This window comes from Strix uralensis, chromosome 7 (genome assembly GCF_047716275.1).
Source record: "Strix uralensis isolate ZFMK-TIS-50842 chromosome 7, bStrUra1, whole genome shotgun sequence".
In the NCBI taxonomy this organism is placed as follows: domain Eukaryota; kingdom Metazoa; phylum Chordata; class Aves; order Strigiformes; family Strigidae; genus Strix; species Strix uralensis.
Window position 1 is genome coordinate 32,310,571 of NC_133978.1, and position 22,005 is coordinate 32,332,575.

At 35.4% G+C, this 22,005-nt stretch overlaps 1 protein-coding gene across 6 annotated transcripts in view; it reads left to right on the plus strand.

Annotated features, from left to right (window-relative positions):
* The window catches only part of VTI1A (vesicle transport through interaction with t-SNAREs 1A), a 277,532-nt gene that overhangs the window by 47,200 nt on the left and 208,327 nt on the right, over positions 1 to 22,005 (plus strand). For 4 of the 6 annotated variants that reach the window (XM_074875296.1, XM_074875293.1, XM_074875295.1 and 1 more), the window contains exons 4-6: positions 8,868 to 8,945; positions 15,280 to 15,300; positions 20,115 to 20,199. In XM_074875296.1, coding sequence (XP_074731397.1) covers positions 8,868 to 8,945; positions 15,280 to 15,300; positions 20,115 to 20,199 — 184 coding nt within the window. The remainder of the gene's footprint in view (positions 1 to 8,867; positions 8,946 to 15,279; positions 15,301 to 20,114; positions 20,200 to 22,005) is intronic. The other 2 variants (XM_074875297.1, XM_074875294.1) reach the window with 1 other exon arrangement.

Sequence of the window (22,005 nt, forward strand, 5' to 3'; positions counted from 1 at the left end):
TTTGAGCTAATGTGCTTATGGTCCAAAATACTTGCATTGAAATACACAGAATGAGCACCATGTGGGTATATTTGCATGAAACCACCTTAATTGTACAGTTTTTCTATGTAATTATTCTTTGCATCAAGCATTATTTTATTTTGTATTTAATGGTGAAGTCAGAAATTATCCCCTGCTACTCTCATTGAATAGGGTTGTTCATAGTTATTATTATTAATATTTTTAGGACTCAACCAAAATTTTCTTATTCTGTGTATTTTCAGAAATTATAAAACATGTATTGGTATATGGGTGGAAAGACGCCTCTGAGAGAGAGGCAGTATGCTCAGTGAAAAAGGGACAGTGCCTAAAAATAGCTTTTTATGTGCTAAAAAGTATTTTTGGAAAGGCCTGCTTAAGTTTCTTTGGTTTAAAATAGATCCTATCAGAGTGGCACAAAAGTAGGTGGGACAATTCAGCTGCCTTGGAAACATCTCATTCATCTGCCTTGCCCTCATTCTAAGTGTCCGAAATGAGATCTGTCTTTATGGCTTCTTTTTGTTTTTTACTCTTGGAGTTATCAGTGGACATAATGTATAATTTATTAATAGAACTGAGCTCTGTGGCAAAATTGTACTTCTAACTAGAAAGCCTAAAAGCCTGAAAAATGCTGTCTTTCCTAGGCTTTACCTACTGTTAGAAGCTGAAAAAGATGATGGTAGCATTCAAGAATGGCAACTGTTTCAGCCCAATTATAGATGTTCATTACAGTTGCTGAGCTCCGTAGTGTCTAGCCAGAGAGTGCGGGTACAGGCTGATAAAGACAATTAATTAACAAATGGAGGAAGGAAGTAACACTTGGACACTTCTTTCTGGGAAAGGAAAGAGCTGATGGAAAGTACCAGCAGATGTCTTGTTACTGTTAGCAACAGAAACCTAGGCTCCAGATGGAAATAATGTCTGAAACAAAGATATTTTAATGAACATTTCATGTTTTGATTTATCTGAGATGTTTATCATCCTTTACCATGAGCTAATTAGTGCGAGCTAATTAGTTTAAAAATACCTTAAGCCTCCTTAAGATGTTTTTTTTCCCTGCTTCACTGTCTTTGGGTGCTATCTCTTTAGAAGTTGGCCCTCACAGTATACAAACTTCTCCCCTTGGAGGAAAATGGTTCTATATTTTCATTTTCTAGGTTCATCTGTCTGTTGGTCCAACATACTGGAGTTTATCTCCCATCTCCAAGATTTAGCAAATATTTATGTTAATTACGAACCTACCACGCAACATAAAGTCTTTGAACCAGAAGTACATGATCCTGATGTGTAGTTGCTCCTTGTCCTCTAAATAGCATTTGTTGGATAAACGATTCAATAAAGTTGCATGGTAATAGGCATTGTTAAAAAAAGAGAAAAAGTATTGAAAGCAAGCTTTTAGGAAGAAAAAAAAAAAAAAAAAAAGGAGCCGCTATAATATATGAGTTAGGTCATTACAACAAGGAGATCAGTTGATATGACCAATTAAGATTTCGTAAAAGGAACATAAGCCCTAGAAAAGGGCACTAGGTCTCTATTCCACTGTTATCCTTAACAATTTTCCCTAAATGGTAATTTTGCAGAGAAACTTGATTTTGCAGAGAAACTTGTAGCGCTTACATGTATGCTTATTAGGTGCATATGCCAGTTCTAAGTGCAAAGATCTGCTGTAGTTAAACCATACTCAAAATGAGCTTATTTTTGTAGTCTAATTTTGCTGATCTTTAAACCGAAGTTATTCGTATCTAGCAGACTTCTTTAGCACAGAACCTTATACGATATTAGTGACTGACTTCCAATGCTTGATGTGACTTTTTAAAATCTGTTTTAGGAGTGAGAGTCTTCTAGAATTTGATATAGAGACTGAATTGTCTTGATCATATTGACATCCTTCTGCAGATTAGCCTGAACATGAATTGAAGATCAATTTATCTGTCAACGATACTGGCTTAATTTTGGCTGTTTCTATTCTTTGCATCCAAATTTTTTGTTGATGTCACAGTCTAGACACCCCTTTTGCCTCCACGTCCAAGTGTGAACCTATGCTATGAACAACAGTATTTATCGCACTTAGCCCCCCTACACCCAAATAAATAGTCAAGTTGTGGATTACTTTGAACTTTTATCAGGTGTAGTTTTAGAGCTGAAGTATCTTTATTTTCAAACTGTCATCTGAGTTGAGGAGAGGGGGTGTTTCCCCACCGCTCCAACCTTGCTCTTGCCTTTTGTTCCAGTGTTGCTGATTGAAGGGGCTGTGGTAAATAAGGGTCTGCAAGTTGCAAAACCTTTGTCAACAAATTAGGCAAGTACATGCCAATGTTTGCTATACATATCAAGGCAAAGGGCACTAACACCAGCCAACTTTTAATTTAGCAAGCTATATTATCTGACTGGTCTTTGAACACACACAGGGTGGTTACAAGGAAGCACTGGGCTTTTCTGGAAGGTGAATCTGAGAAAGTATTAATTTGAGCAATCTCATGCACAGTTTAGAGGAATTTCCATTGACTGAATAGGCAAGTTTGTTAACTTAGCTAAGTAGATATGTAGCAATAGGTTTTGTAATGAAATGCAGTAGTTTAGTAATGGTCATTTGAAGGAATTGATAGAAAGGTGTTGTATGAAATACTGAAATTAAGAGTACTGAAAAGGATATTATAGGAACAGACTGGCAGATGTAGGTAAGAGTAGATAGCAGAATAGCTGCAAATCGGCAGTGCAAAAGGCAGACGTCACTATGTTGGCCTACAGAGAGGTTACAGTTAAATTGGCAGGAATACTCAGTCACCCTTCATGTGTCAGCTGATGCCTGGCATATTTTTTGAGATTATGGCACATGAGTAAAAAGGCAGACAAACTGTTGTGCAGAACAGCCCAAAGCTGAAAGCACCTTGGAGAAACTGAATTCTGATGAAAGAATAAAGTAGTGTATATGTAGGGACCAAGATTTGGTAATAGGGTGTGGTAATTCAAACAAGCAATAAGATGAGTAGTTATAACTGAAAAAAAAAAAAAAAAATTATATAAACACCAGACTAAGGGGAGTTATGCATTGTTATGTTTGGAAAGTGCTATCCAAGCCCAAGCAATGCTTATCTGAAGTTTTCCATGCTTGGATTTATAACTCCTGTATTTCATTATATTATTCTTCTGTAGATGTGGCCTTGTTAAATCAGTAGCAATGGTAGTGAATTTTTGAGCATCCTCTAAAAAATAGAAGCGAGGAGAGGTCAGTTGGTTCCAGACCTTTGAATTTTGAAAAATCTTTCTTTTTCTAGGTTATTAAGTTTAAAAGGCAGAGCTCAGGTAAATATAAGCTGTTCTAAATACAAATGTCTTTTTCACAATAGAAATCACCTGCTGTTACTTCTTAAATTCACAGAAACAGTGAGTTACAATTCTCTCACAGGTCACCTCTTTTCTTCCCTACCTCCACCACGTGCAATGTAGCAGGTTGTTTAAGCATCAGCCAAGTTGGTGACATACATGGTCCCCTGGTCATGAGTTTGAGATGGAAATAGTTTTGTGGGCAGAAGCTGCATTTTTCACAACCAACATAATACAATGTGTTGTATCCTCGTGGGAGTTTGCTTGACCTTCCTCCCTGCCCTCACCCCATAATGAAACTGAAAGTGTGTTTGATGATGATTATTGAAAAAAAGATTTATAGACCTGTGACTTCTACTTAAAATGGATGATAGTATCTCTGCGTTAATTTCACATTAGCACTTGAAGTTTGATTTCTCTCTGCTGTTGTAGAAAGCTGGATGTTTGGCAGAGTGACAGAATACAGGTTTTAAGTTGGGCATTTCTCTTCCGGAGTTGTCTGCAATCTTTTTTGTGTGCATGCAAGGAGGGCAGGCAAGATTGGGAGTGGCTTAGACATTGACTTTTATCAGCCAACGCGTGCTGTTGAATTGATTCTTTCAATCAGAAGTTTCATAGGATTTGTAGAATAGGTTTTATTTCCTTTTGGACAGAAATGTATCCACTTTGGTCTTTTATTTTCATAAGGAAATGCTTGAAAGTCCAGCATTGCATCAGGTTGTATATTAGCACTATGTAATCATTTTCCTACTTCTTACACACAATCAATAAAAACTAAGCTACTTAGGAACAGGAAAACCCCTTTCAAATTGCAGTCTGAAGTGTCTAGTCTATTGTTCCTGCATCACCTTTACAGAGAAATGTAGAAGTTTTGAAAACTGAAGTTTGAAGACAATTTTTTAAGCAATTTCAATGATTTTATTTCCTGAAGAAGTGTTTTTGTGTTTCTGTTTAAATATAAGCTTTAAGATTGTTAAGTAAGGTCACTTTTCTTCTAAATTTGTTAACCTATCTTTTCCACTTTTGCTCGGCAAAAGAATACTGAAATATCTATTCTGAAAGGCAGAGATGAAAATGTACATTCTGCAGTATTTTTCAGTCTATTTGAGGATCGGGTCACTTTTTTCACCTTGCTTTTAGCAAGAGCAATGGCAAAACTGACTACTCTCAAAGAACACAAAATAAAATCTAATTTATTCCTACAAATTATTTCTTGTTGTGCTAATCTCGAGTATTTAGTTACATCTAGAGCAGGGCCAAACTCTGAAACAGATGCCTGACAATTTTTTAAAGCGTTTATATATACTAGGAAAGTCTGATGGATTTTGTGTGAAAACAGATGTTTGTGGATAAATAAGCCTTTTTGTTTGTTTACGCATATTTCACCAAAAAATCCGTTTAATCTGTTCTTAAAACATTGAGCCTGAAAAATTGAGAGGTTGGGACAAAAGGATTTGCTGGGCCTTTTGTCTGAAATGCACCTAGGTTTGCTTGTCTGTTCAGGGGGCTGCTTAGCATTTAGGAGGGGGAAAGCTATTCTTTAGTTCAGGTATGAAAATGTGCGATACTTTATATCAATTATTTGGCTGATTGCTGAAAGTGCGTTGGAGTGAGGGGGCATTGGCTAGTTGTGGCCTTCACTAATGGGAACATTTCAGAGTGTGGATGAGTAATTAAAGTATAGAATGCGGAAAATTAGGCCAAAATTGAATAGAAATGAATAAGTATGTGTTCTGTTGTGCAGATGTTGGAAACAGATTATTTTGGATACCTCCTTCTATCTACATCTTGGTTACCATGTAAAAATCAGTCATACACCATGTAGATTGTTTCTCTTCCCGTTGCCTTTTCTGTTTTTATGTTGTGATGTATCTGTATAGGTAGTAATTTAGCAAAATATCCTGTCTGCCAGGTGTGGGAACTAGCTGATTGTATTGTAATACCAGATCATTACTTAATTCATATGCAACCTAGCCTAGCACATGGAAAGCATTATAAATCTATTTACAGTGTGGCTGGTCTGATGATAACATTGTATTAAATTCCCAGGTGAGGCAATTTAAGCAATTGCTTTGCCATGTGTAGGCCATGGAAATTAACTTCTCGTATGCTTTAGTAATAGACGAACTTCATTGGTATGCTCAGATTAGTAGTATAGCAGAATTCTTACAGTCTGGTTACATGTACCCTACTTCACATGTAGAATCATACAGGGGGGTGGTACTGCAGATCACAGATCTTAATTAGTTTAAGCTGAGTTAATTCATTTCAATTCTAATTTAGCTGGGCTTGCCCATGAACACATTCAGTTCTATTGGGAAATGTTAAGGCTTGGGTCAAGTAGACAGATTGTTTAAAGCCAAATTGCCAGACAGAACTGAGCAAGTGTATCTGTTTGAACAGGGCTTTAAGGAAATCACCCAATCAGTATGCAAAAATCCTGTTCATAAACCAGGAGGGATCTGCCTGGAATCAGAAATTCTTCCTTGTCAGAAGGTCTGGGTACTGAAGTACATTTAAAACAGTCCCTGAAACTTTCTCTGTCTTGAAGTTCTTCTGGAAAGTATCTTAACCCTTTTGTGTTGCTGTGTGTTGGTGTGCATGCTACATTTGAATGCAAACACGTACACTGAGTTACAAACACTTGTGTGCTTAGACTTTTTGTCTATCTGTATACAGGAAAATATAAAATACAAGGAAAACTTCTATATATGACAGACCTTTACAGACAAAAAGCTGCACACAGAGCCTCTTAAACCTATATTGAGCTGCCCAGAAGTGCCTTGGATTACAAACTCTGTAAAGCTTCTGTCTTTTCTAGAAACGTACATATAAAGCACCGGTAGACAGTGGTAACTGACAACTAAGACTAAAAATGTTGACAATTTCTTGATTTGCCTGGTTAGCTTATGTATAGAAGTCATTAACTATTTATAAAATGCATTATGAATTGGGTTCCTTCAAACTGTAGCAGTGTGTGACATTTCCAGCTCAAACTATCATTCTTGCATTTGGCTAAAGTACATATTTATAAACAGCTAATAGTTATGAACTAAAAAAAAAAAAAAAAAATTATTTCATAATTTAGTTCAGACAAGCCAAACTAATTTTGATAGCCTCATTTTTCAAAGTGTTACCCAATATTACTTTAATAAATATTGATATTTTGGACAAATCCTGAAAGAACAAATGAACACTTTAGTTCAAAGGCCCTTCCTTTTATATTATTGATTCATTTGGTAGTGAAACTGTGATCAAAAGTAGTATCAAATTATTTATTGATAATAAATAAGTTATACTTAATTGTAGTCAAAGGGTTATTTCTTTTAATATAATTGCTGATTTTCAGATCATGACAGATTGTTGCAATAAAAGAACAATGATACAAATATATTTATTAAGTTCAGCAGTGATGATATAAAGGATTATAAAGGGCCTCTAAAAATTGTATTGCTATTAACGTTTATTTCTTTCCCATGAAGAATATTCTTTTTCCTTTCTTCTATTCAGGCTCTTATGAATGAGAATATCAGCCAGTTAAATCTTTCAAGTAAATGATGTGTAACCAAGGACCATCTCAGTCTCTACATATAATTAGGCAACTTGTTCACTGGAGAACAAGCTCATGAAGCATCATGCTCCTCATCTCAGTATAATAAAGATAAATACATTCAACACTAACAGAATCAATGGGGCTGAGTAATTTTGTGAAATTGGGAGAGACTGTACAGTTGAACTACTAGACCTCAAATGGGAAGACTGAATCTTAATCAGAAAAGAAGATTAGATATTTATTGGTATATATTTGTAATTTCATTCCTTGTTTGATGTGTATCAAATAAAAATAGGGAAATAATATAATTGAGCAATCTATGCCAATTTGTTGGCTTTTTGGTGAAAAAAGAGAAAAACAAAACCTATCTCCATATGATATTCTTGCATACTGTGGAGTGGTTTAGTCCCCCATAGTGATGAAATGAATAATTTAAACAGGCAGCTCTGATACCACAGCCTGTTTAAAGGTTCTCATTTCCTTTAATGCTGTAGACTACTTTAGCTTGGTTAGTATGAAACTGTGACAGCTGAGATCTCCAAAAGATTTGGCACAATTCAGTTCTTGTAGTAGGTCCATGATATGCTTTGTCCTTGCTACGTACATTAGTGTAGCTTTAGTATATAATCTAGATCTGAACACTAGCAACTGAATCACAGAAATTTGTAAGCATTGTAACGATGATGATAGTGAACTACACAGGATAAAAAGGTAAAATGTGTTGCTCTGAGATGACCAATACAAGTCTTACTCCACTGCTAGGTTCCTAGCATAAGGGGTGACCCACTTCCAGACTTCTTTGTCACAAAGGTAATGAATTTCCCTGTGTTCAGTATAATTTCTAGTGGGTTGTTTCCTATGCCCCAGTCCCAAGCACATTTTTTGGCATGATTGTCCAATTAGGGAAGGTTTGAGGAACGATTTGTTTTTGCTGAGTTCCTACTGGTAGCGATTACCATGGCAGAGTGTGAGGAAAGCTCCCATCAATAAAGGAAGGCCTTTATGTTAAAATGTTAAAAATCTTTTCTCTCTTTTAATGGTTAGTGTACGAATATTAATTAAAGGCCTGTTATTTAGCTGACAGAGAAGTTGAAAGCTGGGCCAGTATTCTCTTTATGGACTTCCCCTTTGTTCAATTGAATGCTGTGCTACCTTGGTAATCTTCAGACATTTGCTTTCCATTGCTCGGCATTTGATCTAGTTTAGAATCAATGTGATGATCAGTTCATGAGCAAACCTGGTGCTCATAAGCTGTGAATAATGACTGTCTGTAATAATGATCTAATGAATGACTGTCTCAGTTTTGTGGTGTTTCCACGAACTGCTGTAAACCAATGTTTCCTTGTTCTGTCGTTTTCTCTACTTTCTTTCGCCCTTTGGTTTCTGGTCCTTTCCCAGTAGGCCTTTATAGCCTTAGCAGCATAGAAAACATCTGTTAATTTTCTTCATCTTCAAGTTCAACCACTTTTGTCAAATGTGTGTTGTTCAGGTATTGTTTCTTGTTGTGGTTTTTTTTTTAAATATGGGAAAAGCTCAGTCTTCGTTTCATATTTAATGGCACCACTGGAGCGTTATGCTGAGTTCTGTATCCAGCTAGCAAGTGTTCTTCAGAAAAACACATTTGGTTCCTACACATGCATTTCTTCAGTGCTTCTGGTGTTAGTGTATATTGCATCTCCTGGTTCCCTGATTATCTGAACTGGGATCACACGTTATGTATCTTGAGCTTCACTGAAGCTGCTTTCTTTGCTGAAATGTTGAGGAAGTTACTGTCTTAGAAATGCTTAGGTTTTGCCATGCAGATTTGTCAAAATACAGCAGTTGAAGAACTTTTAAATAACTTTTACTTGCAGATTTATTTTTTTATCAAATAGGTATCCATTAGGGGGCTCTCGAGGTTTAAGATGATCAGCCTTGATACCAATGGCTTCGGAGCTTTACTTCCTAACCCTTTTTTCTTTTTGTTTTACAGAAAAGGTCACGAATCGCCTACAGTGATGAGGTGCGGAATGAGCTCCTAGGGGATGACGGGAATTCCTCAGAGAACCAGGTAGGATGCTAATCAAGAAGCCCTAGTGGGTGGCTGGAGGGTGAAGGAGGTCACTGGCACACTGGGCTTCTCAAGCTGCTCCTTAACAGCATTAACAACAACTCATGTGGAAGTGATACTGTTTAATGCAAAGCTGGGGTCTTAATCAACTTCAAAATGTTTCTTGGAGATCTTACATTTAACCCTTTAACTTGTGATCACTGTCTGCTATCTTAAAAAAAATCTTTTCTTCTCTTTTCTTTATTATTTAGTACTTAAGAAATAACTTGAAACGCGCTGTTTGCCGACAAAGCCAAGGTCTTCACCTCAAACACATGTAAAAGGAATAAAAAAAGTACATAATGCAGCTTTGATAATAATGCAGTATAATTAAATCAACACTGGCAGGCAAAACAAATGAAAGTGCGCTCTCAGAATTAGGCAGTACCCCACTCAGTTTCCTTGTGTGATTCCTTCCCTAAACAGATTTTCTCTCCTTGTACCAAAACCATGAGTTGTACTAATAAGAGCATGCTTTCATAATGCATGTTGTACTAGAATGCAGAGTGCTATCCATCTCTATTAATGAAGGAAAGCTTGATAATCCTGAGGCTTTTTTAAAATCTTGTACCCGTATTGTTGTTCTGGACACTACAGTGAGGGTCCTTCTAGACCACTGAAAATTATAAAGCCAACATTATATTTAGGGGACTTTGACCCACCTGTTAATATTCCTTTTGGTGCTGAAACTTGTTTGACAAGCTCTGTCTGAAAGCATAACGTTTCTTTTCTTTTTGAAAATCATGTCAGCTGTAATCAAAGTTGTTCATTTTGAGGTAGAAGTTAGTTGAAAGTTTTCTTAAATATCAGAATTTCTTTTCTGACCAGATAGAATTTAAATTATTTTGTTAGTGAAACTGAAAATTGTTTAAATGTTTACTTGATAAATGCAATATTAAATAAGGAAATGGATCAGAACCACATTCTGAAATTTTTAGCATTTTCTACCCTCAATATAAGCTCAGTTCCACTAAGGATAGAAAAAAAGAAAGACTTGGAGACTTGTCCCAGTACAATGAATTTTAAAACACAGACCCCTTAAGCCATAACCTTACACAGTATTTTAAATGTGCTGTATAAGTTTTAAACTCTGTAGTATAATTTAATACATACATTAATGAAATTATACATAGGACACAATTTATCTGTAGGTATAAGACTGTAGTGTATAGCAGCTCTAACATCTATGTGAAGAGTTAAATTTACAAGATATTAATTTTCATATTTATATATTGTAGCAAGGGGAGATTTCAAAATTTGAATAAAGAGGGGGTTTTATCCCTAAATAATGAATTTATGGAAAGGATGATTTTAGGGAAAAGAGTTTTACAGTCTGCATGTCATGATTGTAAACTCAGTCCTGTGAAAGTGGTAAGGTTCTTATTTTATTTCTTTTAAGGTGCTGCTGTTTCTGCATTTCAAGAAAAAATTGTGTAAATTCAGACATAAAAGGGCAATTGTGATAAGAAGCTTTACTTATAACAGAATATCTTATGTGTAGGGATGAGATAAAATATTTTACTTTCACTTTTTAAGGAATGGTTAAATAACTGGTTCACATGTGCACTTTTTGCAAGTTAGGATCTTTTTTCTAAACCTGATAGAAGAAGTATAGTCTCATCTCAAGTAACCAAATGGTACCGTCAACCATTTGTCAACACAAGTTTTTTCTTTCAAATGACCACTTCTTAAATGGAAGAAAATTTTGGCTGGTGAAGGAGTTTTATGTAGTCTTTTAGGTAACCAAAATCCTTTTCTGTAACCCAGCTTGAAATTGTTAGCCCTATACCTTTGAATGTTCTGAATTTCTTTCTTTTCTTCCTTGAAAAATGTTATGAAATATCACCATAAAGGAGCCACCTAACTTCTTTTAAATATGTGAATGCCAGTCTTTTTAAAAATATTACTTATCCAATATTTATCCAATATTCAATATCGCAATCTCTTTTTCTTATGAAATATCATTATTTATATTTGTACTTATCCTATATGCATATAGTTATGGGTACAAGCAGTTAGTGCAAAAACTTCAGTCTGATGTTGAGCTTATGTGCAACTATCCAAATCAGGGGTAAGGTTTGGGTACTATACAGAACATGTTATATTGATGTATTTTACTCAGTAACCTCTGATGTAATATGCTTTCACTCCTGTAGATTGTTATATCAATAGAAAACTTGGACTAGATGATGAAAGGATGCCGAGGTAGAACTTACAGTCATATAAAATATTTGAAGGTGTTTCAAATTCTTGCTTTCATTTTGTCTAGTGGAAATAATTATAGGTAGATGGACTGACCCTCATCCTAATATTGTAGGGCTTTTACTTCTCAATCAGTTTGGATTAGGTTAAATCAGTTAAACTGGAAAATGGTGGGTTTGGTTTCCCCAGTTCAGTCACCAAACTTTGAAAGGGAAGAGGAGGGGAGGGATTCCTCTTCTGACAGAGGAGCTGTTGAAAAAGGATTTGCTCCTGTACCAATCCACAAATGTTGGTAAAACATGCCAGTAGAAATGCTGAATATCTGGTTAGACTGGAGTGTTATCCAAGGGAAATGAGAGATATGAGCTGCATGTTTTAGGTATGGTCTTTGTCATCATGATAAACATTTGTGTAATGTTTTTGGTGGAGTGAGAAGGCAAAAGGAACTCAATGTATATTGGCTGATATGACCATATTAAGTATCTAGAAATAAATGGGGCACTTTTCTTTATTCGACTTCTGGTTTTTCAGTTGAGTTTCAAAGGTACAGTTACGGCAAACCACAGCCAAGTTATAAACTGTAATGAATAGGGTCATAGTCATGAGTTTCCAGATGTTCTCCCAAGAAGAAAGATTGAAGTACAAAGAACAGGTTGAAGAATTAGCAAATGATGATTTATCTTTTGACTTCTTAGTTTTTCTAGAATGTCTCCCATAAGTAGCAGTCATCATGTGTAGATAACAACAACACAGTGCTTGGATACTGGAATACAGTTGCCTTATACTGATTATACCTGATTTAACTAATTTTACCAGATAAAGCATATAGAAACTTCCTGTAAGAAGTTGTAAGAATTATACAATTCTGCTATTCAAAGTTTGTTTTGAAATAGATGCATCTTTGTTTAATGAGATAGGTAATGCTATAGTGCTCTTAATGCACTTGGAGTTTAGTAAAGTCATTGCTTAGTATACAACAATTTCTTCTCAATTTGAATCATGTGTAGTCAGGTGATGCACATACAGAGGTTGAGAATCAGGAGATATCCCTTCTTACATGAAAAAAAACCCCCACCTTATAACCCCAAACCCAAAAACCTGCTGTGTGCATTGGGTTGTTATTTATTTTGCAGGTGTGGTCTTTAATGGGCTCTGTTGTTTTCAAGTCTTGTCATTCTGGCCACCAACGTTTATTAAATCCCTTGAAAGTTTTGAGTTTGTCAGTGCAATGATACACTACTTAAAGTTGTGTCTTCACTTTAATAATAATAGAACTGGTTCGCATGGCAATTTGTACATTTTTTACAAAGTATATGTTGGGTTAAATCAGAAATCCTTCTTGACCAAAATAATGTCAGGTACAGTATTTACCAACTTTCTTGAAATATAATAGTGTTTCTTTCCCTTTCGCAACTATGTTCATTAATAAGTTTAAATAAATTCACATTAGGTTAAACTGCGTGTCTGTATACACATACATTGTATATGTGATTTGTGGTGAACAAATATTTTGTGGCTACTTAATTTCTGACTACAAAGTTGTGATAATATTAGATTTGGGCTTGCTGTGCATAAAGTGTGTCAAACTTCAGCTACAGACCAGGGGGTGAAGTTGGTCAATTTAATTCCCCAAGATCTAAAGAAGGTCGGTATCATTTCATATAGCCCTGGCAGAGCAGATCATTACCAGACACAAATCTGTTCGTTACATGCCGAGGGTTTATAGCAAAATAAATAGACTGTCATCATAAGTTCAGAAAATTGTGTGTTCGACCCACGATAATGTGTAAAGGGCGTTTAATAGAGTTCAGCGTTTATTCGTTATCTATATGCGGACAGAGACGGCGGTAGCGTTATCAGCTTTTTTAAAAAAATTCGGTAGTTTTCTATGTCACGTGATGTGCCTCACAGACACACACACGCGCGCGCGCACACACACACACACACACAAACCCCATCTCGCTCCCTTGCTCTCTGTGGTGCAGTTTTGATTTTAGTCACAGCAGAAGGCTTAGCCACCAGAGATTCCACTGGTTCAAACCAGCGTAAACCAGATTATTTTTTTTTTTTTAGCCTACAAAGGAACAGATTACCTCTTGTATCGAATTCTGTATTGAAAAAAAAAATCTTTGTTTCAAAAATATGCTGATTATCATAACCTAAAATGGTGGCTGCACACGGCTTAATGTTGTTTACAGTTGAGCGGTGAGCATAATAAAAATAATGTTTCAAAATAGAAAAGTAAAGGTAACACATTTTCATCAAGAGCATTGTTAAATGGGGGAAAAATACATCTTTTGTTAATTTGAATGAATATCTTTCAGCCAATGTTAAAAAAAACCCCTCTCCCATTACTTAGCTTAGCTGCAAATCCCATGCAGAGCTTAAATTCAGCCATGCAGCACAAACAAGATAGAACATTTTTGTTTGGGACCTATTGAAAAAACAAATGTGCAGCATTTTAAAACTCTCATTGATTATAGCAGGGTGGCATGCCCAAGCGGGCTCTATTGCGAGAGAGTAGTTTTAAACTTTGGCCCTTTAAGTATCATAGTCAACTGAAGAATGGTGGCCTCAGAAAGAAAAGATATCTATGTGATCAACTCCCAGATAGTCTCTTTCTAAAGAGCCTTAATGTTTGCCTTTTTGGGGAAAAAAGGGGGGGAAGATCTGGAAAAAGAGACCAATTTATGATAGGCCAAGCACTTGAATTTAAGCGCCGGTTTGGCGAACAATGCAGTTTTCTTTATACCAAATTCTAGCAAAGTTCCTTTAGCTACGTACTGAAGAGCCGTTTCAGTTTAAGTCCATGTGGTAGTAGCTTTCCTAATTACATCTTGTTAGAGCCTCGTTGTCCGTTTTGGTAACAGGGTGAGGTGTATGTTCAGTTTTAGATGAGCCATATGAAACAATAGAGAATAATGGAGGTTCTTTTGTTTCCTTCATGCTGGTGAGACTTTAATAGTAGCAAACATTCTCAGCTTACACACGTGTTGAAAATTAGTGTTATGAAACTGTAGGTGAAGTATCAGCATAAACTGAGATAATGATGTAGCTGTTGTAATTTCGAATTCAACTGGAATCGGTGAGAGAACTGTAATTTTTTATAAAGAGCCACTCTTACGCAGACATTTGTTGTGAGTAATTATATATTTTGTTCCAGTACAAATAATTTGTCTGTCTCTCTAAGGGGAGAGAATATTACAACATAGCTTGATAATGAGACTGGGGTTTTATTTAGTTTTATAGTAAACCTGCCAGAGCTTAATAGTGTTAGATTGTGTTGATTTACAAGCATAAATTGATAAATATAAATGTATATACTATATAAGTATACGCACACACACTATGTGTGTATATATATATAGACACTGTGTAGTGGTCTAGGATTAAGAACCTGGAATGGGTCTTTTCTGAGGGAAATATGTTTCATGTTGTTCCCTATTCCTTTGTCTATTTTTAAATATGCTATGCAATAAATCATCATTCTGAGCCATTTAACTAAGCTGCTTCATTTTTTTTTAACTGCAAAAAGCCCTCTGTATGAGGTTCAATAATAAAATTAGATAATATAGTTACAGTAGAACTCAAGTATATAAAAATTGAAATACTGGTTACATGCTATAAAGACGCAGTCATCTATTAATAAGTTAGATCTGCTAGTAAAATAAGAAATCAGTTGTCACGACTAAAATATACAGAAAACATTCTGAAAACTTGTATACACAAAACCACTTCAGCTGTACAATCTTCGAAGAGAGGAATAGTAAACTTGTTTTTTTCTTTATAATATAGACTTCTATGAAGTCATTCCCCTTTATTTCATGATGGTGTCTTAGATGTGGTTTAAAAGAGAATTTCACACTATTCTCTTTGTTTAATGTGACAGTGTGAGAAAGTGATCTTTATTCGTTCAAAAAACTCTGCATGTAGTCTATGTTTAGGTTCTTTTAATGTGTTTGTCTGTGATTTTTAAATGCTAAACATGTAAACAGATAAATTGTCAATGTTAATTCTGTATCCTGTCACACAACTGATCTTTCTTTCCTGCCATTTCTTTCCTTTTTATCTTTTTTGTGCGTTCATGTTGCAGTTGATAAAATTACGTGAAGAGGTGAGTACTTTCTTGCTTTTTGTTGTCTAGCTTTCCCTTTAAAGCTGAGTTTCTAAATCTGAAGTAGATCTTTTTGTTCATTGTTGCAGGGAAATCTACACAAAGCAAAAATATTGATTACATTGCTTTAAAATATTCACTCTTGTGCCTCTTTTTCCCTAATAATTGTATACTTACATAGGAATCTCTAGATCAAACCTTAGAAATTAACATTCTTTGATAGTGGAAATTTTTTTAAAGGCACTAGAAAAAGAAGGAAAAAAAACAAACTAGTATTTGATCTCTGCTAGAATACCATGATCAAATCAGGTACAGTAGTAATCGTGTTTGCATCACAAAATCTTTGATAGGGTAAATACATTTATATACTGGTATTGAAACTGAAAGCATTGCTTTGGCAAAATCTGTGCTGAAACACTGTAAAAATTACACAGTATTTCACAATGTTTTGAGGTTGGTGTGAGGTATTCAAGTAGCTTATGTATTATATTGGATATTGTATACCCACTGAAAATACAGTACAGGTAGACCTACGCACACATATCAATATTTATTATTTATTTGTGAGTGCTGTAGATCTGTAGGTGTAACACTAGAGATCAGTATTCCAGAACACCTTTCTTCCAGTTATAAAATGACTCATAAATATTTAGAGAGAGAAGCCTGTTTTAATGGTCAGTTCCTCAAATGTTTCAGTATATTTTCTGAAATTAATCTCCTCTGTTACTTACTGCTGTAGCAAAGCAGGTATCTGAACTGCTTTTTTTATTATTTTCCGATAGCTGCCAAAAAGGAGGTCTCGGTAAAGTCAAGATTACTTATAGGTCAGATTTCTGAAGGGTTTCGTACGGAGAATTTGAACCAGTGAGGTATTTGAATAAATATATTTAGAAGCACGAGTATTTTAACATCACATATTTGTCTGGTATCTTCTTTTTGAAACGTGTTCCCAGACATATCAGTAATGAATAACTGAGCTCTGCAGGAAAGGATTTGTAAGTTTTAGAAATGGTGATGACAAAGAATTGTAAAGTAACCAGATTAAGGACAATTACAGAGAATTCTTAAAAAACAGGAAGATGTCTGTGATATAAAGATTCTTTCACTAGTTCCTTGAATGCTTTATTTTTCTCTCTTCTTGTGGAGCTGATATTAATATGTTAAAGCTACAGAGTAAAACAGTTAACAAAAAAAATTAAACAAAATAAACATGAAACCACATGAAAGCCCTCCCACCACTGCTGAGCTCCCCTCCCCAATAGTCCCAGTATTTAAACAGATGACAATATTGTTGCAAGGGTTTGTATAGCCTGCTTTCTGAGATTTTTCAGAGCAAGGTTCATTTGCTCATCCCTTTAACAACATCTGCATGTCTGCTCCTGTGCTTTTGTAAAAGAATGTAGTAGGATCATTTTTGCTGGCAAACATATATTATGGCTTTATAAAACATAAAGATTCCTAATTTGTGAATTTACTCTGAAAATTTAATCATATATAAAGAACAAAGCTGCTACTTAACTGCTTTTCTTTTTGAAATAACTATGAAGGCAAATAAAATTCAGGATGTTATTGCAAAGAGCTGCAACTTGGGAGCTATACTGAACTCAGTCATACCTTTTGGAGCTTATAAATCCTCTTTGTTAGCCACCTAAAAAATTTTGACATTGCTCCTGGTAATTTTCTTTTTTGCTTTTTCCTTGCTAGTCTCATAAGTTTCTTTTTCCTCTCTCTGCATATTGTGAAAGCAGCAGCAAATAGAGCTAAAGGGATTTATTATTTTGTCTAGATCAAAATTGTACAGGTAGAGAGAGAAATAATTAAAAAAACAGTTGTTACCATTCTGTTCTCTGCACTTAGGTACCCACTATGTGTTGGATAGGTTGTAATTGCAATGGTGTTTTTATACCCAATGCAAAATGCACATTAAAGTTTAAATGAAGGGCTAATACAGTGACTCAGGCATAATTCTTAACTTGTCACATAGTGAAACATCAAGGCATCCCCAATTATAGTTCTCCTAAGGAGGTATGAACTGATCTTAAAAGAAATTGTGGTTTGCCATAGTGTTTGTTAATAAAACCTGTGCTTCCTCTCATTACAGGGCTCTATTCTAGCCCACTTGCCGTACACAGGCTTCCATGGAGTCTGTGTCGCTCTGTCTTTTGAGCGCCTGAGATCTCAGTTTGAATCCAGCCCACATGGAATGACTAAATCTCCAGTGATAGCGTGCCACTTTGCAAAACTTCCTTATATAATTCCAGATAGAAGCTGTTTCTGAAGCTGCAATACGCACTGAATCACCTCGCTACCCACCTCACAGAGAGCAGGGGATACTGTGGAAGAAGGAGTTTGGGGAGGGCTGGGAAGCAGTTGAAAGCATCAGCTGCTACTGTAGGACATTGATTTCATGACCAAAGGATAGGGTGCCTCCAAACCCAAAATATGTAAATAACACCAGCCTTCATAATAAAAATCAGGTTTCATTACAGAATGGCTTGGGTGAAAAGGTTCTGAAATCAAGTAACAAACAGCTCTGAGTTAATGTTAGCATCAAGTTTGCAGGGCTTTAGTATTCTAATTGCTCGCAGTATGACTGAACTGAACTGTGGGCTTGTAATTTACTTTTTAGATTAAATGTGGCTTATACAGTATATAAAAATATGCTAATTCTTTCTGTTGGGTGGCTCTTCCACATTGTAATGTGAAATCTGATTATTCCCCCCCTCTCTCTTAACATAGCAGGATAGTCTTTTCATTTCCAGTATACTACTCCAGCATTATACCCCTGTTCTGTAATTATAATGTTCTACTTACTCCTTGTGCTCACTCCCAGCCTATGTTGGTTTTTTTTTTTTTAAAGTGTCTCCTCTCTAACTTTTAGGATTCTTGTCTTCTATACTCCCTCTTTATACCCCGCCCCCTCCCCTTCTCTTCTACTTTTCTTTCTTGACAGATGTCTATGTAATAGTGTTAGGTTTCTGATGTTTTTTATAAAGTTTAAAATATTTAACACTAATTGTTCTTTAATATCATTCGGGGGGGGGGGGCAGTATTTGGAGAAAGGCACTGCAGGCTTACACTTCTTTTTCTTCTAATGGGCGATGGAGAGAACCAGCAGATGTTATGTAAAGGTGCCTTTTAGAAAAAATTAAGCAAAATTAACACTAATTATCTAGATTGACCATGGGTACTAAGAACATGCACCACTTCAGTTACTGTCGTGATTTCAATTACAACATTGTAACTTATGGTTTTAAATTTTATTAAGTGCTTGTGCTGATTTTTTTTTTTACTTGGTGGCCTGCCCCCCATGAATGCAAAAGGCTTTTTTGCAATTTACTCTTAACCTATCCACTGTGTATTAGACAACTCTATTAATTATTATAGACTGTTATTGCAGCTTTCCTGACCTTCACATTGGGTCCTATCTGTGCTGATCTAAATGCATTGTTTTAATGATTTCCAAAAAAAGAAAAAGAGAGGGGGAAAAAAAAAAGAAAAAATTCAAGGCAAGCTTTGATGTGGCTTTAGCTGCCTCGATCGTCTGGCCGCATCTCAGAGATGTGTCACCTATGCCGGGAGGGAATAGGGAAATCACGTTTTGAATGGTAATGATAACATACTAATCACTTCCTTTCTTTGAAGATAGAAGCGAGATATTCTGTCAGCATCCCTGGCTGCTAGAGCTTGGAGGCACTGGTCTAGGTGTATTAGCTTAAGTGTGCATGTCAATACAGCTTGCATCTCCCAAGATCCATAGGGGCTCATTAGAGCAAGGTAGATCGTTTCAGTAGACAGCCACTCAGATAATATGTATGGCACCTCCTTTTTTTATTATTATTAGAAAGCATTTCTTCAATTTTAAAATGACATCTGTCAACAAGGCAAAGTTGTAGGAAATATTTTTTGACAAATATCCAAAATGTTGTTTTGGGGTAAAGGGGTGCTTGGAAAGGTGTGTGTGATTACTTTATTGGGTGGGGCTTATATTTTTTGATGGCTTGATTAGAGCTAGTCTAGGATCAAATTTCCAAAGGAAATAAGCTTACATGTTGAAATGTTGGCGCTTTGGATGGAGAATAAACTAATTAAAATAATAATTTTACTTTTTCACTATTGCAGACTCCCCAAGTGAAAATATATTGGAAGATGCATTTTTACTAGATTTTATTGTTATCTCATAAATGGCCAAATGACTTCTGGGAAAAATATCTGTGTGTCTATTATTTATATATTCACATATATATTTAGGCATAAGAGATGTAAATCAAGAAACCAGTGTTTTGTTTCTACATCTTTTTACATCAAACAATCTGAAGAATATTCATGCTGTTCAGTATTCCGTATGAATAGCTCGTTGTTTTTATCACCTCACTTGAGTAGTACACGTAAAGAAAATATATCCTCTGCTGAAAATTAAGTTCATGTTAAAAACTACCACTTGCATTTAAAGTGATGGTTTCATCAAGCTGAATAGAAGTCATGGGTGCTTGCATACATGTGTCACAGGGAAATCTATTTTGGAAGTGCTCTTCAGACAGGTTTCCTCTATAATAGTCACATTCTGTTTTGTGAGTTCATGTAAGAGTGAAGCACATATTCCATGTTTCAAAACAAAAATGATTGGTACACATAATTATGATTGATCATAGAACCTGCCCCTTCCAGTGGTCCTTGTAACAGGCTCTTCCATAAAATATACGTGGATATTTTTATGTTTTGGAATACGAAAGCACAATTAAAAAAAGGGGGAGAACATTGTAGACTGCTGCCTGATTTTTTTTTTTTTCTCTCTCTCCCCTTTTCTTTTTCAGAGGGCACATCTGCTCGATAACACAGAGAGGCTGGAAAGGTCATCTCGGAGACTAGAGGCTGGATACCAAATAGCAGTGGAAACCGGTAAGAATTCTGAGAGTGAGCAAATTGTCTTGCTTATGCACAGCAGTCTTCACAACACATGACATTTCAGGGAAACTTCAAAGGCGAAACAGAGACAGCAGCCCGAGATGTGGTTTACATATTGGGGAGACAATTGGGAGCTTATTTGCGCTTATCTGTTTTCAAGTTAAAAGGCATGACATCTACTGAAAACAGTTCCTGAGGTTTAAAAGTATACATCTGAAAAGAGATGGAATACTTTGTCTAAATTCTACATTTGTCTTAATATGCAGTTACATGTTGTCAGTTTACCCACCCGCAATGATTGCTAGCACACACTGCAGACTCCAGTTGTTTTTGTCTTTAATTCATATATGTAAAAAATAGTTTTAATGAATTTATAAGATATTAACTACAGATTATATATAACAAGATTACCAGCTCAATTTTCTTGCAATCAGTTCAGTGGCTGATTATGTAGCTGTTTCTGTGCAATGAAAGAAGGAAGCAAACCCTACCCCAAAATACACAGATGGAATAAAACTAAGGGAGAAGGCTAAACTGAGGCTCAATTATTGAATTAGGTTCTACAACTTTTCAGTTGGCATTTTCAAAATGTTTTTATTAAGTTTTAGCAATTTATAGTGGATTTTTATTAAACCAGCAATAGTTAAGCCTCCAAAGTCTAATCCCCCTAAATAAAGCTTGCACAAAGTTACAGAAAGTTTCAGAAAATGTATGTTTGAACAGTGAAGTAATTTTCTGGCAGAGTGTCCCAATTAATTGATATATTCCAATATCTCTTTAGAATTCAAGCCTTATTTAAGAGGTAAATTAAGTTGAACCATTGTAGAGTTAAATATGGTTATGTTAAGTGGATGCCATTACTAAAGTGCCTGCATTTTAATTATTCCAGGCTTAGTTCTGTGCACAATAATGAAATGTACGTATGTAACATACAGAGTAGATTTTGGAGGGGACAAGGAGAATTAATTCTCATGCTAGAGGATGACATGTTAGTAGAGATGGATATATGATAGCAATTAAGTTTGCTTTCCTGCAGATTTTCAGGTCTGTTCTATCAATGGTCATAACTTTGGTTTTTTAAGAAGGACTATTTTAAACTGGTCAAAAATGGTCCCTGATCTGCTTTAGTTGAGCCTGGAACTTTCACAAAGAAACAGTATATAAAAATTCAGACTGATCCTTTTGGCGAAGAGGTATCTTATATCCTTTTTTGCTCCATGTGGAATTTGTTTTATAGAGATGATGATCATGTTAACTTCCATTGCATATCTCCATGGTGACCTCTGAGGAATATGGTTGGAGTACAAATATATATTTATGTGGAAAGGGTGTGTTTCAGTATCAAAACCAGGTGAGACTGCATTGGATTCTGTAGAGTCACACTAACTCACCCCATCTTTGTGTCCGCCTTTACTTTTCACCTTGAGCAGTTATAGATATATATTAGTTCTTGTTCCCTAAAGTCTGTGAAGACTAGTAGTGTATAGATATTATATGACGTACTAATATTAAATAATTCGGAGATGGTGACTTTGGAACTATTAACTTCATTGCAATGTAGATTTTTTCAGAAGATTTTTATAGAAACAGATTAATTATATTTAGTTCCTGCCATAGATCATGATGATTCTAGTTATGTGTGAATTTAGATTAATTCAGTGCAATGAAATAACTTGCTTTTGGAGTTATTGTATGATCATTCTGTGTTGGGGTGTCATAATAAAATAAAATATTCCATTTTGGAGTTTCAGTTCTTCATTGAGTTGATTCCTCAGACCCTGTCTTGCCTTGATTATTACT